Consider the following 26299-nt stretch of genomic DNA (forward strand, 5'->3'; position numbering starts at 1 on the left):
GGAAGAACGGAAGAAAAGAGAAAAGGAGTCAGGGGCCAGAGGACAGCTAAAGGGAGCGTTCCTTTTAAAAATTATATACAGAGATATCATCAGAGGAAGTAAGGCACATATTTGAACACTCAGGAGCCTGCCAGGAAAATCCAGCCAGCAGGTAAATTTAAGTTTAAATCAAAGTGTCATTGTTTAAAATATTGAGTAGAGCCCCATAGTCCCTTACCTATAAAACCCTATTACAATCTTCAAAAATGAGAGCAAAAATTATGTGGCAAAAATACATGTTGAAGCCAAACCTCACTGCTTATTATAGTGGAGATCATAGGCACAATTCCTTGGGATGCTCTACTGGGAAAAGCATATTGAAATTCTTTGCCAAATACCTTAAGTGAGGGAGGCACAGCTGAACTGCATTCTTATGTGATCCCTTCCCAATCCTTAGAAGATGCAGAATTTTAAGACAGCAAATACATTAAGCTGATTGGTAGATACAACCCAGTTCTAATTACAACTAAACCCCCTTTCGGATTTTACATATATAATCTTAATCTTTTCACACTGATGCATATGCTTGCAGCATGAATTTTTTTTAAGATTAATGTCATCAAAATCAATCACATTAACGTAGTACTTTTGTTAACCTTATTATTCATATGCAGCCAACAGTATTTTACACGTTATTTACCCCTGTCATTTAGAATATATTTCTCCTTCTCAGGGTTTATCCCTGTGGAATCTGAGGTTTCTAGAAACAAAAGCAACACACTGAGTTAGTGCTATACACAGTCCAACAAATTTTGGAAACAAATCATAAAAAAATGAAATTAATTTTCAAAGTAATATAATCAAAACAATATGGCCTCTAACCCTCATTATCTTCTATATTTAGCCTATTTCGTACTTCTGTTTTGCTGATTTGCTGCTGCATATAAAGAGAAGGTTCTGTCGTAAAAGTTTTCTGGTATAAATGACATTAGGTGTTTCAATGCTCAATTGGTGCTGAAGGCATGTTTTTCCCCCCAAACATCCTTCTTCCTCCTCCTTCACCTGGCTTGAAAAGCCTTGTTCCTACATATAGTTTTTTTTAAGTTATTTCACAGCAAGACAAACTTAAACTATATATCTATTTTCCTTCCCACTCCAAAGGGTTTAATTGTGGAAGGTATTTTCAATGATAGATATTGCTTCCTGTAGTCACTTATTTCTCTCTGATATTTATATCTATTTTTTTAAAATCCCCAACTGTACCAGCAGAAATAAGCTAAGCTATCAACAACCATCGATAACTTGAAGGAAACAGCCTCCCTCAACCTGTTTTCCAGATGTGTTGTGATTTACTTCTCCCTCCCCGAAACTAATTGCAGGAAGTCCTTGACTTACAACCGACCATTCGTTTAATGACATTTTGAAGTTACAATGGACTTGAAAAATTTACTTACAATCCATCCTTGAAGTTATGACTGCTGTACTTGGTTGGAATAGTCAAGATAGCAGTTTGTGACATTTTTAGCAAAAACCAGAAAAAAAATACCCTTTGGATAAAATGGGCTCAATTTTATGACTCTGTGGTTCTTTTAACAACCATATGGTTTACTTAATGATCATAGTGACTTGCTTAGCAACCACCATAAAAACGGTTCTAAAATTGAGTCCAGTCACATGGTGCCTTGACTTATAATCGCCACAGCTTCAGACCAAAAGTCCAGTCCCAATTGTGTTTAAGTCAAGGATTACTTGTAAGACCTCTAGGTGTTGGTAATTTTGAGTCACCATTGAACTATTGTGTTTAATCACTATTAGCTGTAGCTAGAACAATTTTAATTCTTCTTTCCAAAATATTCCACACAGTATGTCTGCCGTAGGTATTTGCACTCTGGAACACATGCATCAAACTTTGAAGCAGTATAATAAGAAAAGCCATCTTGAGAATTTGGACTAAATCTGGATATTCCCCAATATCTAATTTTAACTACCATATTGTACAATTTCTCATAATATTGGTTTGCAAATAGCTGGAACCTCCATTGGTGCAATTCCTAGACGTTTGTTTAAACGCCAGCTGTTTTCTATCTGAAAGTGCTTTTCCTCCCTCACAGACCAAGCTCAGTGCTGTTTCTACCAGAGGGTATTCAAAATCATTGTTTGAACACTAAGAATGGGTCTCAAACACCAGCAGTTACAGTAGAGAAAAGCTCCAGTTGACAGAAGTGGTAGAAAGACTATGCTTCCAGTCTCTTTTCTCATGCACATTGCAAACCCACGGGACTTGTACAATTGACAGCAAGGCCTCAGGGTATCATTATACACAGCTGCAATGTAACATGTAATTTGCACTGGAAATCCATGCAAACGCCTAGCTCTTTATTGTAAAAAAAGAAAAAAAAAAGGAGAAGCTCAAGTCTAAAATCGTAAGACAAAAATAAATGTGGTTGACTGATCCCCTTACTTTGTTCATCCCCTTACATGTTGAACTAAAGCTACCAAAGGAACTGATTAACTTTTGCGCTTTCACAAAGGCTAAAGAGCAGACACTTTTCTTGTCTTCTTAACAATGAAATAAGTCTGGAAAGCTTTTGAAAATATACACCCTTATTTTTGGCTCTTTCAGGAACAGAGAAATTGTGAAATGGTTACTAGGGAAGCAATATGCCCCATTGGTTATAGCCTTTCCATTGCAAAGTAGAATAATGATGTATTGGTTGAAAGATTCAAATCACTTGATACCAGACAATCTACATTTCTAATAAAGGCCTTTAAAATGAAGCATGTTCCTAATTCCTATCATTGCTGTGACATAAATAATGGCAATTGAGTTATTTTATTATTATCACAATATAAGCTAATAGTGATTTTTGCAAACAATACTATTGTATTGTATTGCCTTCCTAGGAGTAAAATGTATAGAGTTAAATGGGACAAGTTACAATTTACTGTTCAGCTTATACTTAGTTCCACAGCTGTATTTGTAATCTTGTTGCCTATAAAACTCAGTTGAACTCTTGTCTTGCTTCTCTCAGAGTAGTTGGTGGTCTCAATTCCATGGGAAAATACAAGATACAAGTAGGATTACTAAACCTGCTCATCAAAACATTCAATCATATTGCAAACAGATCAGAGGTGCTCTTTACTAGTCTACTGCACAAGCCTCATGTGCTTGCTGCAAAAAGAACTATTTAAGGGAACATAAATCAATCAATGATTTCTTTTGTTCTATCACTTCTATGGCAGTTCAGAGAAATCAGATATCACAGTTCTTGACATTATTTTAGCTAGGAGAGCAATACTAATAACCAAGACTAGACAACTAATACACAAATTATAAAGAAAAATCAATGGTGTCTAGGGGAGGCAAGGATGAAACATGCATTTGCCTTGCAAACTCTAAAGACATTTATGTTCTTGCATGCCATGTAATCATACAAGTGCAAAAAAACAGTCATGTCATGTCATAATGCAAGCTTCATTACTTTGGTATTATTATGGATAGGAGCAGACAACCACAACGATCTGGTTCTCATTGAAGCTTTTCTTGTCCATTGTACAAATACTTTATTATGAACCAAGAAACCTGACAAATGATGTACAGTGCTGAAAAATAATCCTGGCTCAAAGCTTAAATCAGCACATTAACCACAGTCAAACTATGCAATATTATTCTGATTCCACATTGTTAGAAGGAAATCATAGAAATAATATTTGAAAGGAACATAATTTGATAATGGGAGAAATTTTCCTTCTCTTGCAATTCATAAAAAGTCATCAGGAACTTCAGTTCTTGACACTGTTTTAGATAAGTTGGTATGTCAGAAACAATGCAATGCAAGTTTATTACAGCAACTACAAAAGAGAAGCTTGCATACCAAATCAATTGAACTGACATCATCATATGTTAATGCAAATATGCTTTCTTGACTGAACACCTGCAAATTGTTAAGGGGAGTACAGTACATCTATTATTTCACTCCTGTAAATTTGCCAACAACCCAAAGGACAGATGATATAGTGTTGGATATTGTGTTCTTGGTAATCTCTGAGCTTGTTTGCTTTCCTGCAAATGTTTCATTACCAGACTGGGCAACATTGCTCATGCATGGAGAATGGGATTTGCTGTCAATTGTCTGATTATATACAGGTAGTCCTCAACTTATGGCCATAAATGAGCCCAAAATTTATGTTGCTAAGTGAGAAATTTGTTAAGTGAATTTTGCCCAATTTACAACTTTTCCTGACACATTTGTTGAGCAAATCACTGCAGTTAAGTTGGTAACACCATTGTTAAGTGAATGTGGCTTTCCCATTGACTTTGCTTGTCAAAAGGTCACAAGAAGTGATTACATGACTCCGGGACATTGCAACCATCATAAATATGAACCAGTTGTCAAGGATCTGAATGTAAATCACATGACTATGGGGATGCTGCAACAGTCATAGTGTGAAAAATGGTTATAAGTAATTCTTTCCAGTGCCACTGTAACTTTGAACAGTCACTAAAGGAACTGTTAAGTCGAGGAATACCTGTAGAATACATTGGTCTGCTAGTCTTGGTTGGGATATGGATTCTTTGTTTATGGTTCAGAAATTCTTTAGCAGTTCTGGATTTGGATTGGTCTAGGACAGTGATGGCTAACCTTTTTGCCATTGCGCCCCAAAACCAGGGGGACTGTGGGGGGGGGTGTCACATGCGTGTGTGCCCACACCCATAATTCTATGCGCCTTGCCCCCACGCATGCGTGCGCAACCCCCCCATGCTCCCCCTGCTTTTGCATGCAATGGCACGGTGGCCCAGTAGGCCCGTTTTTCTCTCTCCCCAGGCTCCAGAGGTTTTCTAGGAGCCTGGGGAGGGCAAAAACGGCTCCCTCCCCAGAGGCCAGAAATGGCCCATTTGCTGACTTCCGGTGGGCCCAAAAGGCCCGAAAATCAGTTGGCCAGTGCATGGATGCCAGAACTGAGCTTGTGTGCCCAGCCACACCGATATGGCCACACGTGCCACCTGTGGCACGCATGCCATAGGTTCATCATCACAGGTCTAGAATATCAACAGCTTCCCATTTCAAATTGTGGCTTAACTTGTCTATGGGTGAAGAGCAGTGGTGGGATCCTCCCAGTTTAACAACCGGTTCGGTAATCATGCGCTTCGCATGCATGCATAGTTTGAAGAAATCTTCACTTCCGCATTTCTTCGGAAAAGAAACACAGCTGTGGCACAGCAATCTGCTCTGCCACACAAATCAGCTGAGAAGATAAAGGTAGGAAAATAGCGCGGGCGGGCGGGTGGGTGGTCCCAGCTGATCGTCAGGGCAAACCGGTTCACTCCCAGCTGATTGACAGAGCTACCAGTTCACCTGAACCAGTCCAAACCGGTAGAATCCCACCCTTGGTTGAGAGATGAAGGAATTCCATAACCAAATCAAAAATAACATGGTTAAATCGACTACCAGCAGGTTGGCAAAAGAATAAGACAAAGGTATATACTATCCCCTTATTTGTTAAACCTATATGCTAAATATGAGAGTCGGTTTGGTGTAATGGTTAAGGCACCAGGCTATAAATTTGAGACCATGAATTCTAGTTACACCTCAAGCCCAAAGCCAGTTGGGAGACCTTGGGCTAGTCCCTCAATCTCAGCCCTAGGAAGAAGCCAAAGGCTTTTGAAATTTTGTCAAAAATCTGTAAGAGCTGCTCCAGACAGACCTCAGGAATCAATACAGACTCAAAAGACATAAAAACAGAAACAGCTAAATATACAGAAGGAAACTGGACTAGAAGATGATTAGTGTGGTTTTAAAAGTGGATGAAGAAATACTGATAGCCTAACCTACGCTTATGGCAGTACTCTTGATACCTGAACATGCAAATAGTATGAAAATGAAGTCAAGGAACGTAAGTCTACGAACACAGGGAAAAACTGTAATTAAGATTAAATACAATGAAGGTCAAAGTCATGACAATAGGTACAAAAACCAGCCTCTGAACTGGCAATGAAGATACTGTATAGCAGTTAGGTTTACCTTTTAAAATCAACTATTGACAGGAAAAGAACCAATAGTCAAAAATATTCTGCAGATTAGCACTTGGTAGAATAGCTACAAAGTCCTAGAAAGATAGTCAGTTTGTAGGTATAAATACATAATGTGTCTATACCTACAAAGATCAGCATTGATGTTTTTTCCCTGTGACACTCTATGGAAGAAGCAGGATAGGAAGAATATTGTTTCTTTTAAACCAGAGGTCTTCAAACTTGGCAGCTTTAAGACTTGTGGACTTCAATTCCCAGAATTCTCCAGCCAGCATAGAGAATTCTGGGAGTTGAAGTCCACAAGTCTTAAAGCTGCCAAGTTTGAAGACCTCTGGTTTAAACTCTGATGTTGGAAACGACTATCATAGGTAGTCAAGAAAACAAACAAATGAACCATCCAGATTTCTTATTTGGAAGCTCAAATGATCAGGCTCAGTCATCATATTTTTGGACACAATACTTGAAGCATCAGCTCCCTTGAGAAGTCCATAATGTTGGGAAAGATGGAAAGAAAGAGAAAAAGACAAACAGCAACAAGGTGGATGGATTCAATTAGAGTGGCAATGGCTATACCATAGGAAGACCTGAAGGTCTAAGTTGGGGGCAAACCATTGTTGAGAGTCAACATTGCTCTGATGCACATAAATGATAATGGCACATAATTAAGCAGAGGTGAAATATTTACAGTCTGGATAAAAATTTGGGTTGAACCCAGGGTTATGACTTCTTGGTTTTCAGGTCCTGCTATAACTCAGACTGAAGCTAAACTTAAGCACATATCTCAGGTTTTCCCTTCTTTAACTAATATTTACTACGTTGAATTTTGCTTTGTGGGCTATATTAAATTATGTGCACACTTTTATGAAAATAACAACTGTGAGGATATCAGAACTTGAATTGACAGTGATGGATGATCAGTTCTTGCCATGATTTGCAATTTTCCTGCCAATTAGAAACTCACATACAAGTTTGGTTGAACAATATCTGTTTCAATTTTTTCTAATGTTTTTATATTTTAACATATGTGTTGTAGAAACTAGAACATGGTTTGTTGCTTTTTTCACTATAGAATAAGGCATATTTTTGTCCCTGAATAGTATATGCATATTATTATTTTTTTACAATTGTAAATATTATTGTAGGCTGCCCAAAGTCACTTCTTGTAAGAAAGGAAACTATATAAATTTGATAAATAAATAAATAGTAATGAAGTATATTGGCATAGAAAAAGAATCATGCAAAATTGCATGAATGCAATCTTTTTGGCAACCTTTTGGGAAGTGATTTTCCATTTTCTTTTTCCTAGGGCTGAGAGAAACTGACTGGTCCTATGCCACCCACCGACTTGGTGCCCAACGCAGGACTAAAATTTTTAGTCTTTCAGTTTCTACCAGGTATCTTTAACCACTACACTAAATTGGTTCTCTCCAAAGAATTACAAACACAAAAATGGAAGCGTTTGGATGTTTAGTAATGCAGAGAATATGGACAGAGGTATAAACTAATTCATAATCAATTTTGGGGTGAATTGCAAAAAGAATTTAAATAATGGAAACAAAGTTTAGGCTTGATCTCGAGTCTTTTCTAGACAATCTGCACATATTCTAGATATAGCTTCAGAGCCAAATAGACATTTGGCATCATCCCTTCTCTTGATTAAGTTAAATCTGAACCCAGTCTCTCTATATGTTAGCCTATGTTACAGACATACAGCAGAAGCAATTATTTCAACTTAGGTAGCTTGTGTGCGATAAAGGTCATAATTTTGGAATTTCTGCTAACAATTCACTCTGAAAATGACCTTAACCTTCTAGGCCAAGAAATAGCTTTGCCAATATAGATGATTGCTGTCTAATCAAAGCACAATGGGCCTTTAACCTCTTTGTCCGGAGGTAATAGCACTTTCCTGTGTTTTTAACAAGCAGCTTGAGAACTCACATTATGCAGAAGTATATATTTAAATATATATTATTTTGGTATGGCCAGTGATACTTAGTGATTGTAAACAGATAACAAATTTAATCACAAAAAAAATCTCAAACAGGAATTGAGAACAAACTTTTAATTGTCACAGCACTTGGGCAGCTCTGAGTATTTATAAGAAACAGAATAGCAGAAGTTTCACTTAAGTTTCTGAAAAGAGACAAATCGGAACATAAGAATTTGGAAGAATTAAAACACAATGACTGAAAAAAGCTGCTAGCATCCAACTTACTTATAATTTTCCTGCTTGGCAAGTTGTTATAGAGATGTTCAGCATTGATCTGTAAAGCTCGGTAAAATTCTTGACAGGGTTTGTCCCCTTTCTTTTTCAAGTGAGCTATAAGGTTTGATAGCCGACTATGAAGAGGAGCTTTGGGATTCCGAAACTGTAGAGAAAAACTACTGTTTAGATTGCAAGAACTAGATTTCACCACCACAACTATATTGTACAATGTTAAAACAGTTCCCCATCTCATTTCCGCAGCACATGAAAGAGTAAAACACTAGATTTGTAGCTTGTTCAAACTTATCAGTAGATTATGTGAGTCGACATAACCTATTGATGTTGCTTCTCTAACAGGATGGGAATAAAACATTTTCTATGAGATGAAATATTCATCTCTGGGCAGAAATATTCATCCTTTAAATGCTTAAATAAATAAGGAACTAATATGCTACACACGCAAGATCTCTGCTGTGGTCTTAGGAATGTAAGAGGACAGAGAAATGGCCACTATGGAAAGTAGAGTTTATGGGAACAAGAGGCCAATCATTGATTCCAGAACTTTATGCCAATTCTCATAGACTCAAAGGCTCATTCTTCAGTTCCAGACAATAATTGGCAGTTCCAGAGAATAGTTGGATTCTATATTTTCAAAATTGCTGGATTGCCTGTTTATTTATTTATGAGTTACATCTTAAGAGGCAAATTCAAATCATCGTACCGCACTTGATATAGCTCAACTTAATTATCTATATAAGTCTATAAGCCTATATTCACATTTTGATACTTCTGTGGATTGAACTGAAAAGCCATAACCTATGCATCTGTTGGAAGCATTCAGGCTTGGAAGTGCATCTGCATGTAAATCAGATCATTCCTATTTTACACAGTAATGCAATTGTAATTTGCTTTGCTGGAGAAGAGGCATGTGTGCAGGTGCAAACAAGAGACAATTACACTATAAGTGCACTATGGAAGATTTTGTTTCAGATTGGATGTTCTGACTGCAAACAGAGGGCAATCCCACTCAGAGTTCCACATGAATATTAACAAACACATGGATACGTCTCCTGCAGCTACAGAATAAAAATCCAAATAGTGTGGGCATATGTTCATACCATTTGGATTCCATTTAGATAAGTGCTATCTGATTAAAAGAGCTTTACTTGAAGGAGCTACACAACAACCTATGAATTAAAAATATTTTCTTACTTCCACATGTTTTCCTGATATGTCATTGAGTATTACCATTTTTTGGCTTTAAGTAAAAATGATAGCGGCTCTCACATGTTCTTCTAAAAGAAATGTGCAATGCAATACAGAGACCCTTCCTAGCTTCTCTTTTAGATTTTTATCCAAGCCAGAGAAGGACTAATTTTGCTCAAGCAGCATAACCGGTCTTGGGGGAATCCTAGTTTCCTGGACAAACAAGGCTACCCACACTATTCTTGCCTTAGCAGGGAGGAAGGAAGGAATAAAAATTTTCCCCATTCTGTATATATGCAATAAACTACTTATTCTTTGTAACAGGGATCATACCTACATTGCATTTTTTCTGGTGACACCACTCTGGAACTTTGGTTCAAGGATCCATTTTGTTCCATTCAAAATAACAGTTAGTGAAGATGATGAAACTTACTCAAATGGCCAAACTGACTTCTCTGATCAGAGAAATGATAATATATACCATACTGTTATTGCTGACTAAAAACCCCTCATGGACTTTTTGTCTAATACAGAAAAAAATCAACTTATGTATGGTTTTGATGATTAGGCAGGGAAGATTATAGAAAGCAGAGTGTCATTGTATAACTTTAGAGAAATTTATAATTGTACTTATAACAGCTGTAAAGAAGCCATTTCTTTGTATCTTTTTCTTTTCTATTTTTCTTTTTCCCTTGCATTTTTAGTTTCTCGTTGATTTTTTCTTCTTCCTTATTTATATAGTTTGCATTAGTTTTTGCCTTTGTCTTTAAAACTTTTTTTAATTTTAAAAACAAACTTTATTAGAGTTAAAAAACAAAACATAAAATTGTATAAAACATTCACAACCTTAAAATACAATCAACAATATCAACAAACAACAAATAAGGTATATATAATGTATATAAGTACACATATTAAAGAACTTATTTTCCCTTTTTTCCCCTTAATGACGGTGTATAATTATTACTTTAAATTTCTTACTAAGTTTTGACTTTACCTTCTTTTCCATTGGTTTATCCATATGGTTTGTCCCATGTCTTAAAATACTTCCTTATCTTTCGATTTCAACGTTAGTCTATCCATTTCTGCACATGTGTAAATTTTTTTAATTATTTGCTGCTCCGTTGGCAATTGATCTGTTTTCCAGACTTGTGCTAGAGCTAACCTAGCTGCTGTAATTATATGTAATATTAGGTACTTTTTTTCCTTTCTAATGTTTTGTTTAAGCATTCCTAACAAAAAAAAATTTCTGGTTCTAGCTCAATATCCTCTGCTCTTATTTCTGATATCCAAATTTTAATTTTTATCCAATATTTTTTAATTTTTGGGCAAAGCCACCAGACATGAAAGAAGGTTCCCTGTGCTTGCTTACATTTCCAGCACTTTGGATTAAGGTTTGCATACATCCAAAACTTTTAAAAGTCTTTAAAACTTTTAATACAATTATATTATTTTTTAAAAAACAATTTATGTTGTTTAGGACAAGCTGCAGAATCAAGGACTTGGGAGCATGCCAGGGGAAAAAATAATGCACACAGTCAAGACAATCAAAGTCTCATGTACTGAAGTGCCTCATTCACTAAGAGAAGGAGTGTCAGATTATCCTCTGGATCCCAATTTTTCTTTACAGCAGAAAAGAAATAATATAGCTTGCATGCAAAAACATGGGCTGCACTATTCTCATTCTTAGCATCCATATCCTTAAAAAAAAAGAAAGAAATCCTGCAGCTGTGATTTAAATAGCTGAGCTACTCTTCTAATCAATTATGCTGTGTGTACTGCACCTTTGACAAACACCACTTACACTTGAGTCCATGATGCAGACATGAATAGAAATTATCCATTAATAGTGTGCACATTAAGAATATTCATACCTGTTCTTGGAATTACCTTCCTAATTATTATCAGACTTATGACTGGTATAAAGAGATGCCAATACTGAAATCCTGTGCACTTCTATTTAACAGACTTGAATGAGCTACATAAATGATAAAGAATGGGAGTTGAGTATTTAAGATTCTTTGCTGCGGCTTCATTAGTTACATAGGAACAAGTCTCAGCTTTCAGAATCTCCATCTATAAAATCAATGTCTTCTACAAGTATATATATTGTTCAGTTTTTTTAAACATATACAGTACTACAACTGTGGCATGAGAACCACATTTCTACACTGGAAGGTTTTCATTTTGGCTTCTTATTCTTGGACCACCAGAAATTATTGCTTTCTGGATCGTACCCATTCTCAGTCACATCCAAGGATATTATAGCTTTAGAATTAAAAAAAAGAGAATTCAAGAATGCAACTCTAATTGCATAAAATGAGCACAGAAAAATTAATATGTATCTGGAGACACCATTTTCTCTTGATTACCTTTTCAGCTTCTTTAATGGTGAGAATTTGGGGATAAACTCGATTTAGCTGAAGAATGATTTTATCAACCAGCTGTTCACTCAGTCTGCCATTGCTGGTTAGAAAAGCTGTGTCCTGTCGCAAACGATCACAATAAGTCTGATCTATAAAACAGAAAGAAACAAAAAAACCCAGATTATTTCTCTTAAACATGGCTGAAATGGAAATGATACATACTTCATTCTGACCATGTCCTCACGGGTTTAATAAATTTCAGACATACCTCGAAAGTATTTCATGTCATGAAGTTATAGCCCTTCTTAGACATGTGCAACATTTAAAGGGGCAGGCCTTGGATTGCAATGCCATGGATACCATCTTGCCTAGTTTGACCCCTCCTGGAGGCTCCACGTAAACTACTTACGCCATCAAACTTAAGAATGATCCTTTGCCAGAGTCAGTTGTGTATATGAAACTCTCTAGTGGTATAAATGCTACTCAATTCGACATGCAATGCTGTGTTATCTCTGTTGTTTGCATTACAAACATTAGGACCATTATAACTGAGGAAGACATAGGAAATGAGTTTCTTCTTTTAAATCCCTTTTTTGAAAACATATATAGGTTCAGGCTGCTGTAGCTTTGCTTCTGTATATTTGACATAATCAACAAGAATTTCTTGCCTATCATCAATTGTCTTGAAAGAAGCAGCATTTCCTCATCTTTCCTTAATCAAATCAAATGCATTTCACAAATTAGTATTATATAAATACTAATAATATATATTAGTTTATAATATATAAACTGATAAAATCAATTTGTGAAATACATTTGATAAATGGCTTAATCCAGGGGTCCCAAACCCCAGTCTGAGGCCTGTTGGGAACTGGTCTATGGAAGCGGCAGCCACACCTGCAAAATCGTTCCCTCCCCACTGCTGTCACTGGTGCCAGTCCAGGTTGGGGATCACTGGCTTAATCTGTTCTAGTTACAAGTAGTCCAAGTTATAACCATTTGTTTAGTGACCATTCAAAGGTTAACAGCATTGAAAAAAGTGACTTATGCCTGTTCCTTCCAGTTATGACCATAGCAAATCAGGGGTGAAAAGCTCCCAGTTCAGACCAGATCACCTGATCCGGTAGCAATTGCAGTGGATGGTTCGGAGAACCAGTAGCAAAAATCCCTGCGCCTCCCCCTCCCATGCCCAGCTGAGCCGCATGATCATCAGAGGCTTTTTTTCTACAACCTCGTCAACCGAAAAAATGCTTTTAAAGGTTTTTTTAAAAGCCCCTGATAATCACACGGCTCAGCTGGGATTGTCAGAGGCTTTTAAAAGCATTTTTTCTACAACCTCTTTGGCCGAAGAGGCTGTAGAAAAAAATGCTTTTAAAAGCCTCTGACAATCCCAGCTGAGTTGCCTGATCATCAGAGGCTTTTAAAAGAAAAAAATGCTTTTAAAAGAAAAAAAAGCCTCTGACGATCAGGCAACTCAGCTGGGATCGTCAGAGCCTTTTAAAAACATTTTTTTACAATCTCTTCAGCTGAAGAGATTGTAGAAAAAATGCTTTTAAAAGTAAAAAAAAAAAAAGTTGGCCACACCCACCCAGTCACATTACCACCACCACCACCAAGCCACACCCACAGAACCGGTAATAACAAATTTTACATTTCCCCACTGTAGCAAATCCCCAGGGCCATATGATCAAAAACTCAAGTGCCTGAAAATCAGCATGTATGTATGATGGTTGCAATATCCTAAGGTTATGGAATTGCCCTTTGCAACCTTTCCAGCTGACAAGGAAAGTCAACAGGGGGAAGCCAATTTCACTTAAAACCACATGGTTTACTTAACAACTGCAGTAATTTACCATAAGTATGGCAAACAAACAAACAAAAGATTGTAAATCAGATGTGACTCACTTAACAACTGTTGTTGTTGCTAACTACTCTAGCCCTAGGTCTGTTCCCTCAGTAAGTTGTATCTACAGCATATCACAAACTCTGAAATTATAGATGCTTAAATGAATTAAGTCTTCTATTAGATTTCATTACAGAAACCGAAGGTGAACCACAGTTATTCCTCTAAAACAGAAGGACATGCGTTTTTTAAAGAAATGATTCTTTATCAAACATGTTAGCTTATATAAAACAAAATAGAAAAACCAGTAATTAATTCTAAGGGATTCTGAGTGTTTTCATAGAACTGAAAAACGCATGAAGCTTACTAGGTTTCATGTATGCAGACAACATTTCCAACAAACCAGGTTTAATGTCTGCAATTATGATGCATTAAAGGTATCATTTGCCAGAATATTTTGCTTTTTATTTATTTACCTTATGCTCCCCATTAGTTCAACTAAAAGCAAGAAAATAATCAATACTGTACTGGGATTGGATAATTGGAAAGTATGGTTTAATATTATACTCGATACAATGTGCTCAATATTCTCATTTTGTTTATTATCAGAAGGTTATCTCTAGTTACGCCAAAATATACACATCTTGTTCATACAATATTACATATTTGATTGACATCAACAAGCAATAAAATGGATAAATATATTGCTTAAAATGGTTTTAAAAGCCATATGTAAAAGATGCAACCAACATTTCATCAAAAGCCTAAATCCAAATAACCAACCAGACAAACGCTATAAAAACATCATTTTTCATCAAAAGAATAATTAATTATCTCTTTTACTGTATTCTTGTAAAATCTAAGATATCTCATAAAGTCTAAGAAATCAAAGATCTCACAAAAATCTAAGAATATTGTATATAACAGGGGTCCCCAACTCCTGGGCCGTGGGCTACTATTGGGCCATAAGCTGTTTGGAACCGGGCCACAAAAGCGGCAGGCGAGCGTGCGCATGAGCAATGGGGGAGCATGGGCACATGCACTCCATTTGCGTGAGCAGTGGGCATGAACCATTCCCACTTCCCTGCCCGCTGGTGTGCAAAACTGGAAAGGTTGGTAAACTCTGGTACATAACATCTAAATTTCAATAACATAATAGTATTTAAAACTATTAGTAACAATGAAGTAATAATAATATCTGACATTTAAATGAATTATAGTTACAATGAATGCATTGTGGGAGAGTGGCCCACCAGAGTTTGAGAGATCTTCTGTGCTACAATGTAGTGTCTAGAAACTATTGCACTCCCACACATAACAACTAAAAGCACGGCTCTGGTATGTAGACGACACCTTTGTCATAATAAAAAAAAGAAACAACTAGAGAAGACACATGAAACAAACACATCTTCAAAGAAATAAAATTCACAAAGGAGGAAGGAATCAACATACTACCACCCACACTAATCAAGTGTTCCACTACCAAAGTAACAACCCAACCTCCTACAAGAGGAGCTGTGTAAGAACATTATTCATACAAGCACAAACAGACTGTCTATACAACTTTTTTTTAACAAAATGTATACCCACACAACTTTATCAAAAAGTGTCTGACCACTTCACCCACTACAGCACAGCCAGCAAAAGCTATGAATAGGAAAACAGTACCATACATAAAAACATTTCAGAAACACCACCAGACTATTACAACCACATGGCATCACCGGAGCACAGAAACAACTAAAACTCTTCAAAACATCTTAAGTAAATCAAAAGACAAAAAAAACAAGAACCATCTGAACCTACAGTGTAAGGATTGCAATAGCCATTATGCAGGACAGACAGTCAGAAGACTACTATAGCCCACCCATGAATTAGGAGGCAGAAGACACAATGAAAACTCCTTTATCTCACAACACAACAGACTCAATCATAGTTTCAACTGGAAAACGGAGCATCTTAGACCAAGCTAAATCCAAAAACACCAGGGAATTCCCAGAAGCTTGGCATTCATACAAATCCATTTATTAATCAGATAGTTTATTTATTTATTATTTATTTATTTCATGTATTTATATGCCACCCTTCTCCAGGAGGACTCAGGGCGGCGAACACAAGTTAAAAACATGTACAACAAAATCCCATTTTAAACCAAATTAACTAATAAATAATAAATAATAAAACCCAGAATCAGAGTCAGCCTATTATCAATCAGCCATCAATAAAATCAGCTATCAGTAGACATGAAGAGATAAACCACATTTACTGTATACACCAGTCAGAGACAGTAAAAATGTTAAGGAGGAAACAGAAAGTACAGAACACATCCTCTCCAGCACCTTATACCCAGATAAGGAGGGACTAATACTAGACAAAGAAGGACAAACCAATACCCTAATCAAGGAATTACCAAGAAGAAACTATACCCCTCACCAATACTGGCAAAGCAAACAACTGTATATAAACAGGAAGCAAATCCTAAAATCACTAGCACTGATTTGGTAATGAGACATCTGCAAGCAAATAACCACGCTCAGAGAGCCCCAGTCTAAGATAACTATTCCATGTTAACATAAAATAAATTGGAGAAGTAAACAGAGTGTATCACTAAATACCATGTCAGTAAGTAATCCAAAGAAAAGAATAATTCAGCTATTTTTGTTTGTGGACAAGAGGAAAGCTAACAAAGGAAAATGCTCTTTATTTTGGCTTTGGCACAGATGATAAACTGAGCCTTTGCACAAAGCAGGCAATTATGGAACTCAGAATGACTGCTGAATGACCAGATCATTATGGTAACTACAGGTGTTTAAGGCCCAATCCACCTCCTCCTCTCGTTTCTTGGAAATAATCAGACAAATCCATACAAATGGAGAATTTGATTGCTACTGGCACCAAAACTATAAGGTATTATTATATAAGGCATCATTATTTGAAAGCAAGTAGTTATGAAACTGTTAAAACTTAGGCAACTTTTCAGTTTTGGAAGCAAGAAAGGCTTCCGATTTCTGATTGTTGATGTTTCTGCAGTGTCTGATCATTGCAGGGGAAGCAAGCTATTTTCTTGCTTTTTACAATATCCTCAGTTTGGCAAAGTTGGAACTGGGCTACTAAATTGAATTGGCACATGCTGTTATCTAGTATGAGCAACTCTTATTTTACAGAGACTAGAAATTTATTAGTAAAGGAAAAGAAAATGTAAACGTAAAGCACACAAGTCCACTGGATTTGGGTACCCAACAAATTTAAATAATACATTTAAATAATAAATAAAACTTTCTTTGGCTAGGGGGCAATGTGAATCCATAATACCCTAGAAACTGAAATGTTTTAATTTGACCATAAGATTGTTTTGATTAGATGTAAAAAGTGTATGAACAATGGATAGCAAATCTGAAAAAAAAAATGTATAAGGAAGCAACCCTGGCTTTTGCCAACTTTGTGTTGTATAAAAAAAAAAGGTGGGTGGAACTATTGCTCATTGCAGTTATTAGAACTAGCAATTAAAACAAGCAGTTTTTGGACTGTGCTCCCTGAAGCTGGATCCTACAGCTTCCTACTGATATTCCAATAAATCCAATAAATGAACAAATAATTTTCAGTAGGACCAAGTCTACTTTTCTGTTTTATCATACCACAGATAAAAGTCTAAGATTAAGCAATTGAGAGAATATATAACAACTCAGAACTGCTCCCCAAATTTCACTGCCTTTTTCCTCAATGACTTTTTTTAAAAAATAACAAGCATGTGCTCTCAGAAATACAACACTTAGTCCCAAAGTCAATTCTGATTAAGAAACAGCTTCAGATTATTATGAATGCTAGACACCGATAAAGTAATCTAAAGGTAGTTTTGAAGGGCAGCACTGAGAAGTAAAAACAAATTAAAATTCTAAATGGGCAATTTGTGGACATGTTAAAAAGCAGCCATTCACTTCAGAATAAAATCAAGCCTTCATAAAAGTGTTAAAAACACTATCTGAAATGTCCCCGCGTGGGTGACTGAATTGTTATACCTATTTTTGGAATACTGTTAAATCATCTGATAGGAAAGTTATTTGGTGCTGCTTATTATAGATACTTCAGGACAGGACATACATATAATTTTGGCTTTCAAAAGACCACAGTAAAAGCTAATAAGTGCATCATGTGATTTCCTTCAGTGTCTCATCTTAGAACATCTAAAATGATTATTGTTTGCCATCAATCAAATGACAACGTGCATCCCAGGCACTTATTACAGGCAGCCTCCACAGCACATCCTGCTTCAGCTCTGCTTTTAAAGTCCCGCAGGACATGAATCTGGCAAGAGCAGCTTTTCTTGCCAAGTTCATTCTGCCTTTCTTACACTTGAAGTAGCCCAGGCATCTCATACCTCCTTTTCCCGCCTAGGATCAGCCACAGGATGTAGCTCAGTCTGATGGGTCCAAAGTTATTCCATGTGTTTTGGTTGCACGCTGATCTGAACCCAAGTCACACCCATGTTCTGATTGAGCTTTCTACACCACAGCTTAGAAAGACCCATACAGCTATGGATTCACAACTGCCTGTGTGTAGTACTACTACGGGTAGTCCTCAACTTACAAACATGATTAAGCCCAAGATTTTCATTGCTAAGCAAGACAGTTGTGAGTTTTGCCCCATTTTATAAAATTAAGTGAATCGCAGCAGTTGTTTATTTATTTATTTATTTATTATTCGAATTTCTATACCGCCCTTCTCCTTTCGGACTCAGGGCGGTGAACAGCCAAAATAAAAACATTTATACATAAATACGATTAAAAATAGATTTAAAATAATTAAATTTGGCCCATAGTTTAAAATTTATCAATTTAAAATCCATATCAAAATTTAAAACCAACCATAAAATCATAAAATCAAGAGAGACCGGCTAACTGAAAGAGATGAGTTTTTAGGGCCCGACGAAAGGTCCGGAGGTCGGAGATCACTCGTATCTCTGGGGGTAGATTGTTCCAAAGGGTAGGTGCCACCACAGAGAAGGCTCTCCTCCTGGGGGTCGCCAGCCGGCATTGTCTAGCCGACGGCACCCTGAGGAGGCCCTCTCTGTGGGAGCGAACTGGCCGGTGGGAGGCAATTGGTGGCAGAAGGCGGTCCCGTAAGTACCCCGGCCCTAAGCCATGGAGCGCTTTAAAGGTGGTCACCAAAGTTGTTAAGCTAGTAACACAGTTGTTACGTGAACTTGGCTTTCCTATTGACTCTGCTTATCAGAAGGTTGCAGAAAGTGACCACATAACCCCAAGGCACTGCAACCGTCATGAATATGAGCCTGTTGCCAAGTATCTGAATTTTGATCATGTGACCATGGGAATGCTGCAAAGGATGTGTGAAAAATGGTCATAGGTCACTTTTTTCAATTATTATTATTATTATTAATTAAATTTCTATACCGCCCTTCTCCAAATAGGACTCAGGGCGGTGCACAGCCAAGGTAAAAACAGAGCATACAAAATTTAAAAACAGTATTAAAATAATTAAATATTTGGCCGTAAATTAAAACAACCCAATTTAAAATCAATTTAAAATTTAACTCAAGCCAGCCCAGCTAGTTGAAATAAATAGGTTTTTAATGCCATTGTAACTTTGAACTTTTATTAAACGAATGGTTGTAAGTCAAGGACTACCTGTATTAAAAATGTACAAACTCTATCCCATTTTAACACTACAGTAGTTATTAGAATTGCACTTTTCCTATTTGATCCTGAACTGGCTATTTCAAACCTGTTCAGATGGGGTCTCAAGAGAGGTTAAGAGCCAAAAAGAAGAAAATTCACATGCAGTTAAATGCAGCCAATTTTCTTTCACTAGAGCTCTGCCTCTTGACCACCCCAAGAAGGGTATTGGTTTTTAGACTAGCAGGTTCTGCAGCCTGAAATTTTTGAAACCCCCTGCACTGCAGATAACTCATTAAAGCAGCCCTTTCTCTTTCCAGGAGCACATAGTAGTTGTTTTACTAAGTCACAGGCATACTATATACTCAGTGCCACAGGACAACCAAGCACTGCAAACAAGGCCTCAAGTCTCTTACCATGTCATCATTGCCCTAACCTAGTTTCTAGAAAACAGGTTTCTCATTTTCTCTGAGTTCTTTCGCTAAAAGGAGTCGTATTGCAGTGGCTTCCATGGTTACAATGCATAATAAGCCACTTCAACCTTCTGGAAGACCATGAAATGTGACTCTTCCCACCAAGCATTGAATTAGGATGGGGGCTGAGCCAGGAGATTGATAGTGGGTTAACATGGCCCCAGGCGGGAAGGATTGTTCTGGTTTTATTCTCTTTATATTGTTGTTGTTGTTAGTTGCGAAGTCGTGTCTGACCCATCGCAACCCCATGGACAATGTTCCTCCAGGCCTTCCTGTCCTCTACCATCCTCTGGAGTCCATTTAAGCTCACGCCTACTGCTTCAGTGACTCCATCCAGCCACCTCATTCTCTGTCGTCCCCTTCTTCTTTTGCCCTCAATCTTTCCCAGCATTAGGCTCTCTCTTTTTATTAGCTATTGTTAACTGGCTAGGATCACTCTGAGACGGGAGCTATACAGTTCTTTAAATAAATATATAAATTGAATCAATCAATCAATTAAAGCCACTCCTTCCAGCCAGTCTATACATCCTATCATATTTAAATTTCTCACATTCTCTTTAGAAGTAATTGAAAGTGGCACCATCTTACCTAGCCCACTTCTGTTACTTAACCAAGTTAGCAACCAATTTGCTGCTTAAGAAACAAAGCTAAATAAAACGGCATTGACCATTCTACTTACAAATACCTGATGGACCAGGTGGAGAATTTTACAGGGTGAGACTTGCCTGATGATAATAAAAGAGGCAGCACTTAAGTCCAAAGAGATACTCAGATGATCAGAAAAAGACAGAACATCTAGGAAGCAGACAAGAAGGAAGCAAGCGCTCTGGAGCAGTTTTTCCTCAACCTTAGCAACTTTAAGGTGTATGGACTTCAATTCCCAGCATATAGGCTGGGGAATTCTGGAAGTTGAAGCCCACACATCTTAATCTTGCTAAGTTTAAAGAAACACTAAGATAGAAAAGGAGGGGAGAACAAGATGATTCAGCATGTATGCTTATGCAGAATGAAGAGAATATGACTTCAGCAACAGAGTGGTCAATGCCTGGAATGCACTACCTGACTCTGTGGTTTCATCCCAACACCCCCCCCCCCAAATTTAACAGACTGGCTACTGTTGACCTCACCCTTTTCCTAAGAGGTCTGTAAGGGGCATGCATAAGAGCACCAGGGTGCCTACTGTCCCTGTCCTAATGTAATTGCATTCATTTAATTGTATTCATTTTAATTGTATTCATTTTATGTATTCAATTCATGCTTATATTTATATATATTATCTAATACATACTCGACAAAATATATATATATTTATATATATATATATATATAATTTATTTATATATATATATATGCTGGGAGACAAGGAAAGGAAGGAGTGATTCAATGGAAACTATAAGGAACCCAGAGTAGCCTTTTCAAATGCGCAACTCTTCAGGATTACAGAAAGAATGTTTCATTAGAATTGTAGCAACTCTGTTTTCCAGTCTTAGCAACGTTTAAGAATCACCCTTGAAGAAATTCAGAGCCTTTGCTGAAACTGTAGTTCTACCGTACTAATAGTAAAAGGCCAATGGCTGGAATACATTTGAATCCTCTGCATGTTCAGTGATGTTTGGTATAATAGGGTTAACTATGATTACTATAGTAAAAGTTTCTGTGAGGGGCATTGCCAAAAGTATGGAAGTGGTGACTCTGCTACCATGCCAATGAGTCAGACATGCATGACTCACTCGACACAAAGCCCCATACTAACTGGTTTCTTTCATTACTACCCATGTAATACTTATTGTTACAGTATGCCTATGCAACGGACAACACTTCCGTTAAACTGATCGAAAGTACCGAATAAATTGTGAATATACAGACACTGCAAATCATATAAAACACAAGCCTGAAACCTAGGAGTCTCGGATCGGCACTTCCAATACAAACTTACTCTTACTTCACACCCATTTAAAACATGCACCGAGGACGCCCCTGCAAAACGCCTCGGAGTAAGGTCGGCGAAATTCCGCTAAACGCTTTTCCTGTCAGGAACCGCTGCGAACTTGGGAGGTGTTCGGAACCCTATCGCGCTGCGCGAAACCCACAAAGGCGTTAAGAGACCGAACTTCGCGGTCTCGCAAGTGGGCTTCCCCGACTCAAGCGGGTCCTGCCCTTCTGCGCCCCCTGCAGCCGGGAGTCGGCGGTGCCGCCGGCCGTCTCTTCCCTCCGCTCGGCTCGCTGGGAAGGGAGCTACTGACCTGGCATTATGGCGGCAAGGCGAGCCGGTGTGGCGAGGCAGGAAGCGTCTTTGTCCTTCCGCGCTGCCTCGGGGGCGTCTCGAGCCTTCCCAGAAGCTAGGAGGCCCTCCAGCTGCGCGGCTCTGATTACAGGCCGGCCTCGTCCCCGCGCCTTTCCTGCAAGTCTGCCAGAAGCTGCGGAGGAGGAAGTGGGATAGGAGCCGCCGCCCGGCCAGCAAGTTTCTTTCCTCCCCGCTTGTCCTCCGAAGACTTGGCCAGGGGATTGGAAAAGCCGAGTCGAAACTCTCGCATTCCGCCTCGCGGCTGGTTCTAAAGCGCTGCTGCTGGGATCTACCCACATACACACAGAGACAGAGAGAGAAAAGGAATCTGCTCCTTGGCCGGAGCTTCTTTAAGCCTCCGTAGGAGACAAACTTTGTAGCAGGATCCATGAAAATGGCAGGCGATTAAGATAACTCTCGGCCACCTCGGAGGGCAACTGCGGCTGGATCTGGGGGTCGATCTTAGAGTCTACTTTTTAAGAAGTGCCCCCCACCCCCATAAGAAGCCATAGAAAGGCATCTGGGTCTGAATACAAAACCAGCACCTCTTAGGCCTTTTTAGAATAGAATTCTTGATTCGCCAAGTGTGATTGGAAACACAAGGAATTGGTCGCCGGTGCATAAACTCTCAGTGTACATACAAGCAATTAGTGATAAATCATTTCCTACACCCAAATGTTACAATGAATTTGCAAGAACAAAGCAGGAGTCCATAGAATGAGCCTCACAATGCATGGAACATAAAAACCTGTCATATTCCGACCATTCCGCCTTTGCTGTCTGAGAAGCATTTATCCAAGTCTGGGGTTATGCCAAAGATTAGATTGGGGACCCCTTGAATCAGCGGACTTGGTTGAGTTCAATGGGGCACTCGCTGAGCTATGCCCAGTGGTTGGAATGATAACAGATGTTGCTCTGCATGTGGATGTTGGGAGCTCTTGAGTCTGATCAAACTTGGAACCTCTAATCGCAATTGTATGAATTCCTTTTTTCCCCTTCCTTCCATTCAATTGTATCCAATTCTTGGACACTACGGGGACAAGATCCTACAGTTTTTGGGCAAGGCTTTTCAGAAGTGTTTTGCCATTGTTTCGTAGGACTGAGAAAAAATGACCGGCCTTAAGGTCACCTACCTGGCATTGTGCCCAAGGCAAGACTAAACTTCACCATCTCAATTTCTAGCTTGATGATTTATGCATTGCACTAAACTGGCTTCAGGGCTAATGCTGAATTAACATTAACATTCCATTACTGTGGAAGCTTTAACTTTGACCAACATGAAACTAACAATGGTAAAGGAATCAACTGAGAAGAGCACTCTTATTAAAGGGCTCCAGCTCTTCTCTTCACATGACGTGATGATAATGCCTGAAAAGGAAGGTTTCTGGGCAGATTGCAACATTGTTTAATTAAATGTTTCTAAAACATAAGGGGTGGGTGAGCTGTTCAAATAAACATTGAAGAAAAATATAGGGATTTTAATTTGGACAAGTTCTTCTCTGTAGGATATTTAAACCTGATTTATAGTAACTTTCTCCCAGTTTATTCCTTTCTTTTTTCCTGCCAACTTTCCAATTCACCGATAGTCATAAAAACCTTTGCCTGAAGATACAATGAGGATTAAGGTGGGTCAGATTTGTGTTTGCAAATCTGGCCCATTCATCCAAATTGAATATGTATAGATTATTTCTTGACATGAAATACTGTAATGTTGTCTTCCTGCCAGGGCAATCCCATAGAATTCAGTGGAAATCTTTTAAAACAAAATCACAGTTTGACCTTGGGTTCAATTTCTTGATCACATTAGAGTACAATTGAATTTTGGAAATTAAGAGCATATAATAACCAGAACATTGACTGACTAAGCTGTATGGCTGCTTCATTAAATCAACCCCTTCCAGTGACATGAAGGCATTAACTAACAGTTATCTTTGTCCCCTCAGAAGGTTAGGAGGCTGAGTTATGGCTCTCAATTTCTCAAATGTAACTATTTTGATTTCTTTGCTGTTCTCTGGATAAGCATTTTTCATTCTAGAAGATGCTCATCCAGAAGATGTTTTGGGCTTGGGTTCACGTGTTAACATGCAGAACTGGTTTTTATAACCTGGGTACTCTAGAACAACACTCTCTAATCTTTCTGGCTTGGCGGACTGGCATGGGGAGGGAGGGGATGGTTCGGTGTGAGTAGCAGGTGTGTGCACTTGCAACTCCTTTTGTGCAAGCAGTGGCTGACTGCATGTGTACTTGCCCACCGCTTGAGCAACCCAGTTCCAAACGGGCCACCCCCCGATACCGGGCCACGGCCCAGGGATTGGGGACCCCTGCTTTAGAAGAAATTTCCAAGTTCCAGAATTTCCAATCAAAGTGTAACTAGGTTAATGATTCAGAAGTTTGTTTTTCACATTTTAGATCAGTTTAGATCAGTTGATCATGTAAACAATGCCAAATTTAGAACCGTGGATAGAACTGATTGGAATTTACAGTTGGAAATCAAGGCAAGATACAGTCCAGCCAAAGTTCTGAGAAGAAATAGCTCTCTGGTTCAGTAATCCACTAATCAACACGTTAGGACCTTGCAAAATATGCACACTCAGTTCTTAATGTCACTGATGTGCTAACAAAAAATACGAAGACGTGTGATTCATGGCTCTGTGCAGTGTTTTGCCTAGGGGAGGGGCTAATACACCTGATACTACAGGCAACTTTCCCAGTCATTAGAAAGTACTGAAAATTATTCTAAGAGCTACTGTGAAAGCTCTTCGTTTGCCAACTAATCACGTGATTCCAAGTTCTGGAAACATATTGTAGGAAGTTAGCACCCACCCCTCTCCTGGAAGAGTGAAATATTTTAGGAAATATGAAAAAGGCAGAAATATGAGAAGCATATTTTACAGACAAAGCAGCTCCCACCTTCCTGCCCCCCACCCTTTGTCAATGGGCCATTAAGGCTTGGGCCAGTCTATTCTACATAACAAAGATCTACCTCCTTCAGGCAGAGCCATAGTAGGAATTGCGAAAGATAGGATTAGCCCTCTACACAATAGCAACAGAAACTAACACAATGGGACCCATCTAGACGAGGCTCACCACATGGCACCTGGGAAGATTGCATCAGCCAGCAAGACCCCCACCCCCTGGGAGTCTGACAACCAATCAGGATACTCTTTCGTGGCCCCAAGAAATGCAGAGCCAGAGAGAGCATAAAAACCCAAGGATTTACTGTATCTCCCCTTTTCTGTTCAGGAACTCAAGCCATGTGATCCTGTCCACCATTAAACCATCTTTCCAAGCAGTCTCCATGTTTCCAGTGTCTGTTTTCCCCACTTGGAGCAGAACCCAGAAGGATGTTTCTTCCAACAATATGATTAGACTGGTCATTTGGAATCACAGTTGTGACTCAATAACATCTGAAGTATATTTTACAGTCAAGGTTATAGAAAAAAGTTTCCAATTGCTGCCTATATATGGAATGCTGCTTTTGAAAAGCCCTCACACTTAACCTTCAGAAATATTAATGCTGGTGTTGGTGGAGACAAACCTCTCCCTCCTTGAACTCTTGATTTAAATTCTAAACTTGGCAGCAAGAGAAATCATTCAAAAAGATTCTTGGAGTTCTCCCCATATCCCTATACTTTATAAGTCACAATCACACTTCTAAAGATAGACCTATTTTTGATTAGCAGATCTAAAACCTAACCGTCAAATATATCTTTTTAGTACATGTAATTGTTTATATAATAAACTGCTACCTTGACTTGCCCAGAAATAATATCAGAAATATTTCCCACAGAAGAACAAATTCAGTCCAAAATAAGATTATTTGCTGTTGCTAGTGCTGAAAAACTATACAGCTTTTTCCCTGAATATTCTTGTATACAATAGAAAACTTTTATCATAGTTAAAAGTTATAAATAGAAAGTCTGAAATATCCCAGCAAAAAATAAGCAGACTAGATCCACACAAAAAAGGAAGTTGACATTAAGGAGGCACTCCCTTCTCCCCTAAAGCTGTCCACATATTCTCTTATCCCTTGAGCAAAGCTTCCGTTGTCTTGAAAAAACAAGAACGCAATTCTCTCAGCAGCCTGATTGGAAAAGGCATCCTTAGGAGGGGAGGGGGAGAAATCTACAACTTACATTTTCTGAAGATCATTGTCCATGGGTTTGACAGTTTTCCCCCCCGCTATGACTGAAAGAAGCCCATTAAATCCAGCAAGCTGAAACATTGTCTCCTTCAACTGCTGCCAGCAACGGAAGTTTAATGACGAGTTTATGGAAAAGT

At 38.3% G+C, this 26299-nt stretch overlaps 1 protein-coding gene across 3 annotated transcripts in view; it reads right to left on the reverse strand.

Moving 5' to 3' along the window:
* Positions 1–26299, reverse strand: part of CARD19 (caspase recruitment domain family member 19) — a 35139-nt gene extending 8840 nt beyond the window's left edge. The window contains exons 1-4 of one of the 3 annotated variants that reach the window (XM_087887832.1): positions 26155–26299; positions 11795–11937; positions 8226–8379; positions 680–739 (exon numbers count right to left, since the gene is read on the reverse strand). In XM_087887832.1, coding sequence (XP_087743958.1) covers positions 680–739; positions 8226–8379; positions 11795–11937; positions 26155–26170 — 373 coding nt within the window. In that variant the 5' untranslated portion in view covers positions 26171–26299. Of the gene's footprint in view, positions 1–679; positions 740–8225; positions 8380–11794; positions 11938–21977; positions 22546–26154 lie in introns of those variants that run through there. The other 2 variants (XM_034437343.3, XM_034437351.3) reach the window with 2 other exon arrangements.

Source organism: Pantherophis guttatus, chromosome 2 (assembly GCF_059756535.1).
Source record: "Pantherophis guttatus breed Tessera chromosome 2, ASM5975653v1, whole genome shotgun sequence".
In the NCBI taxonomy this organism is placed as follows: domain Eukaryota; kingdom Metazoa; phylum Chordata; class Lepidosauria; order Squamata; family Colubridae; genus Pantherophis; species Pantherophis guttatus.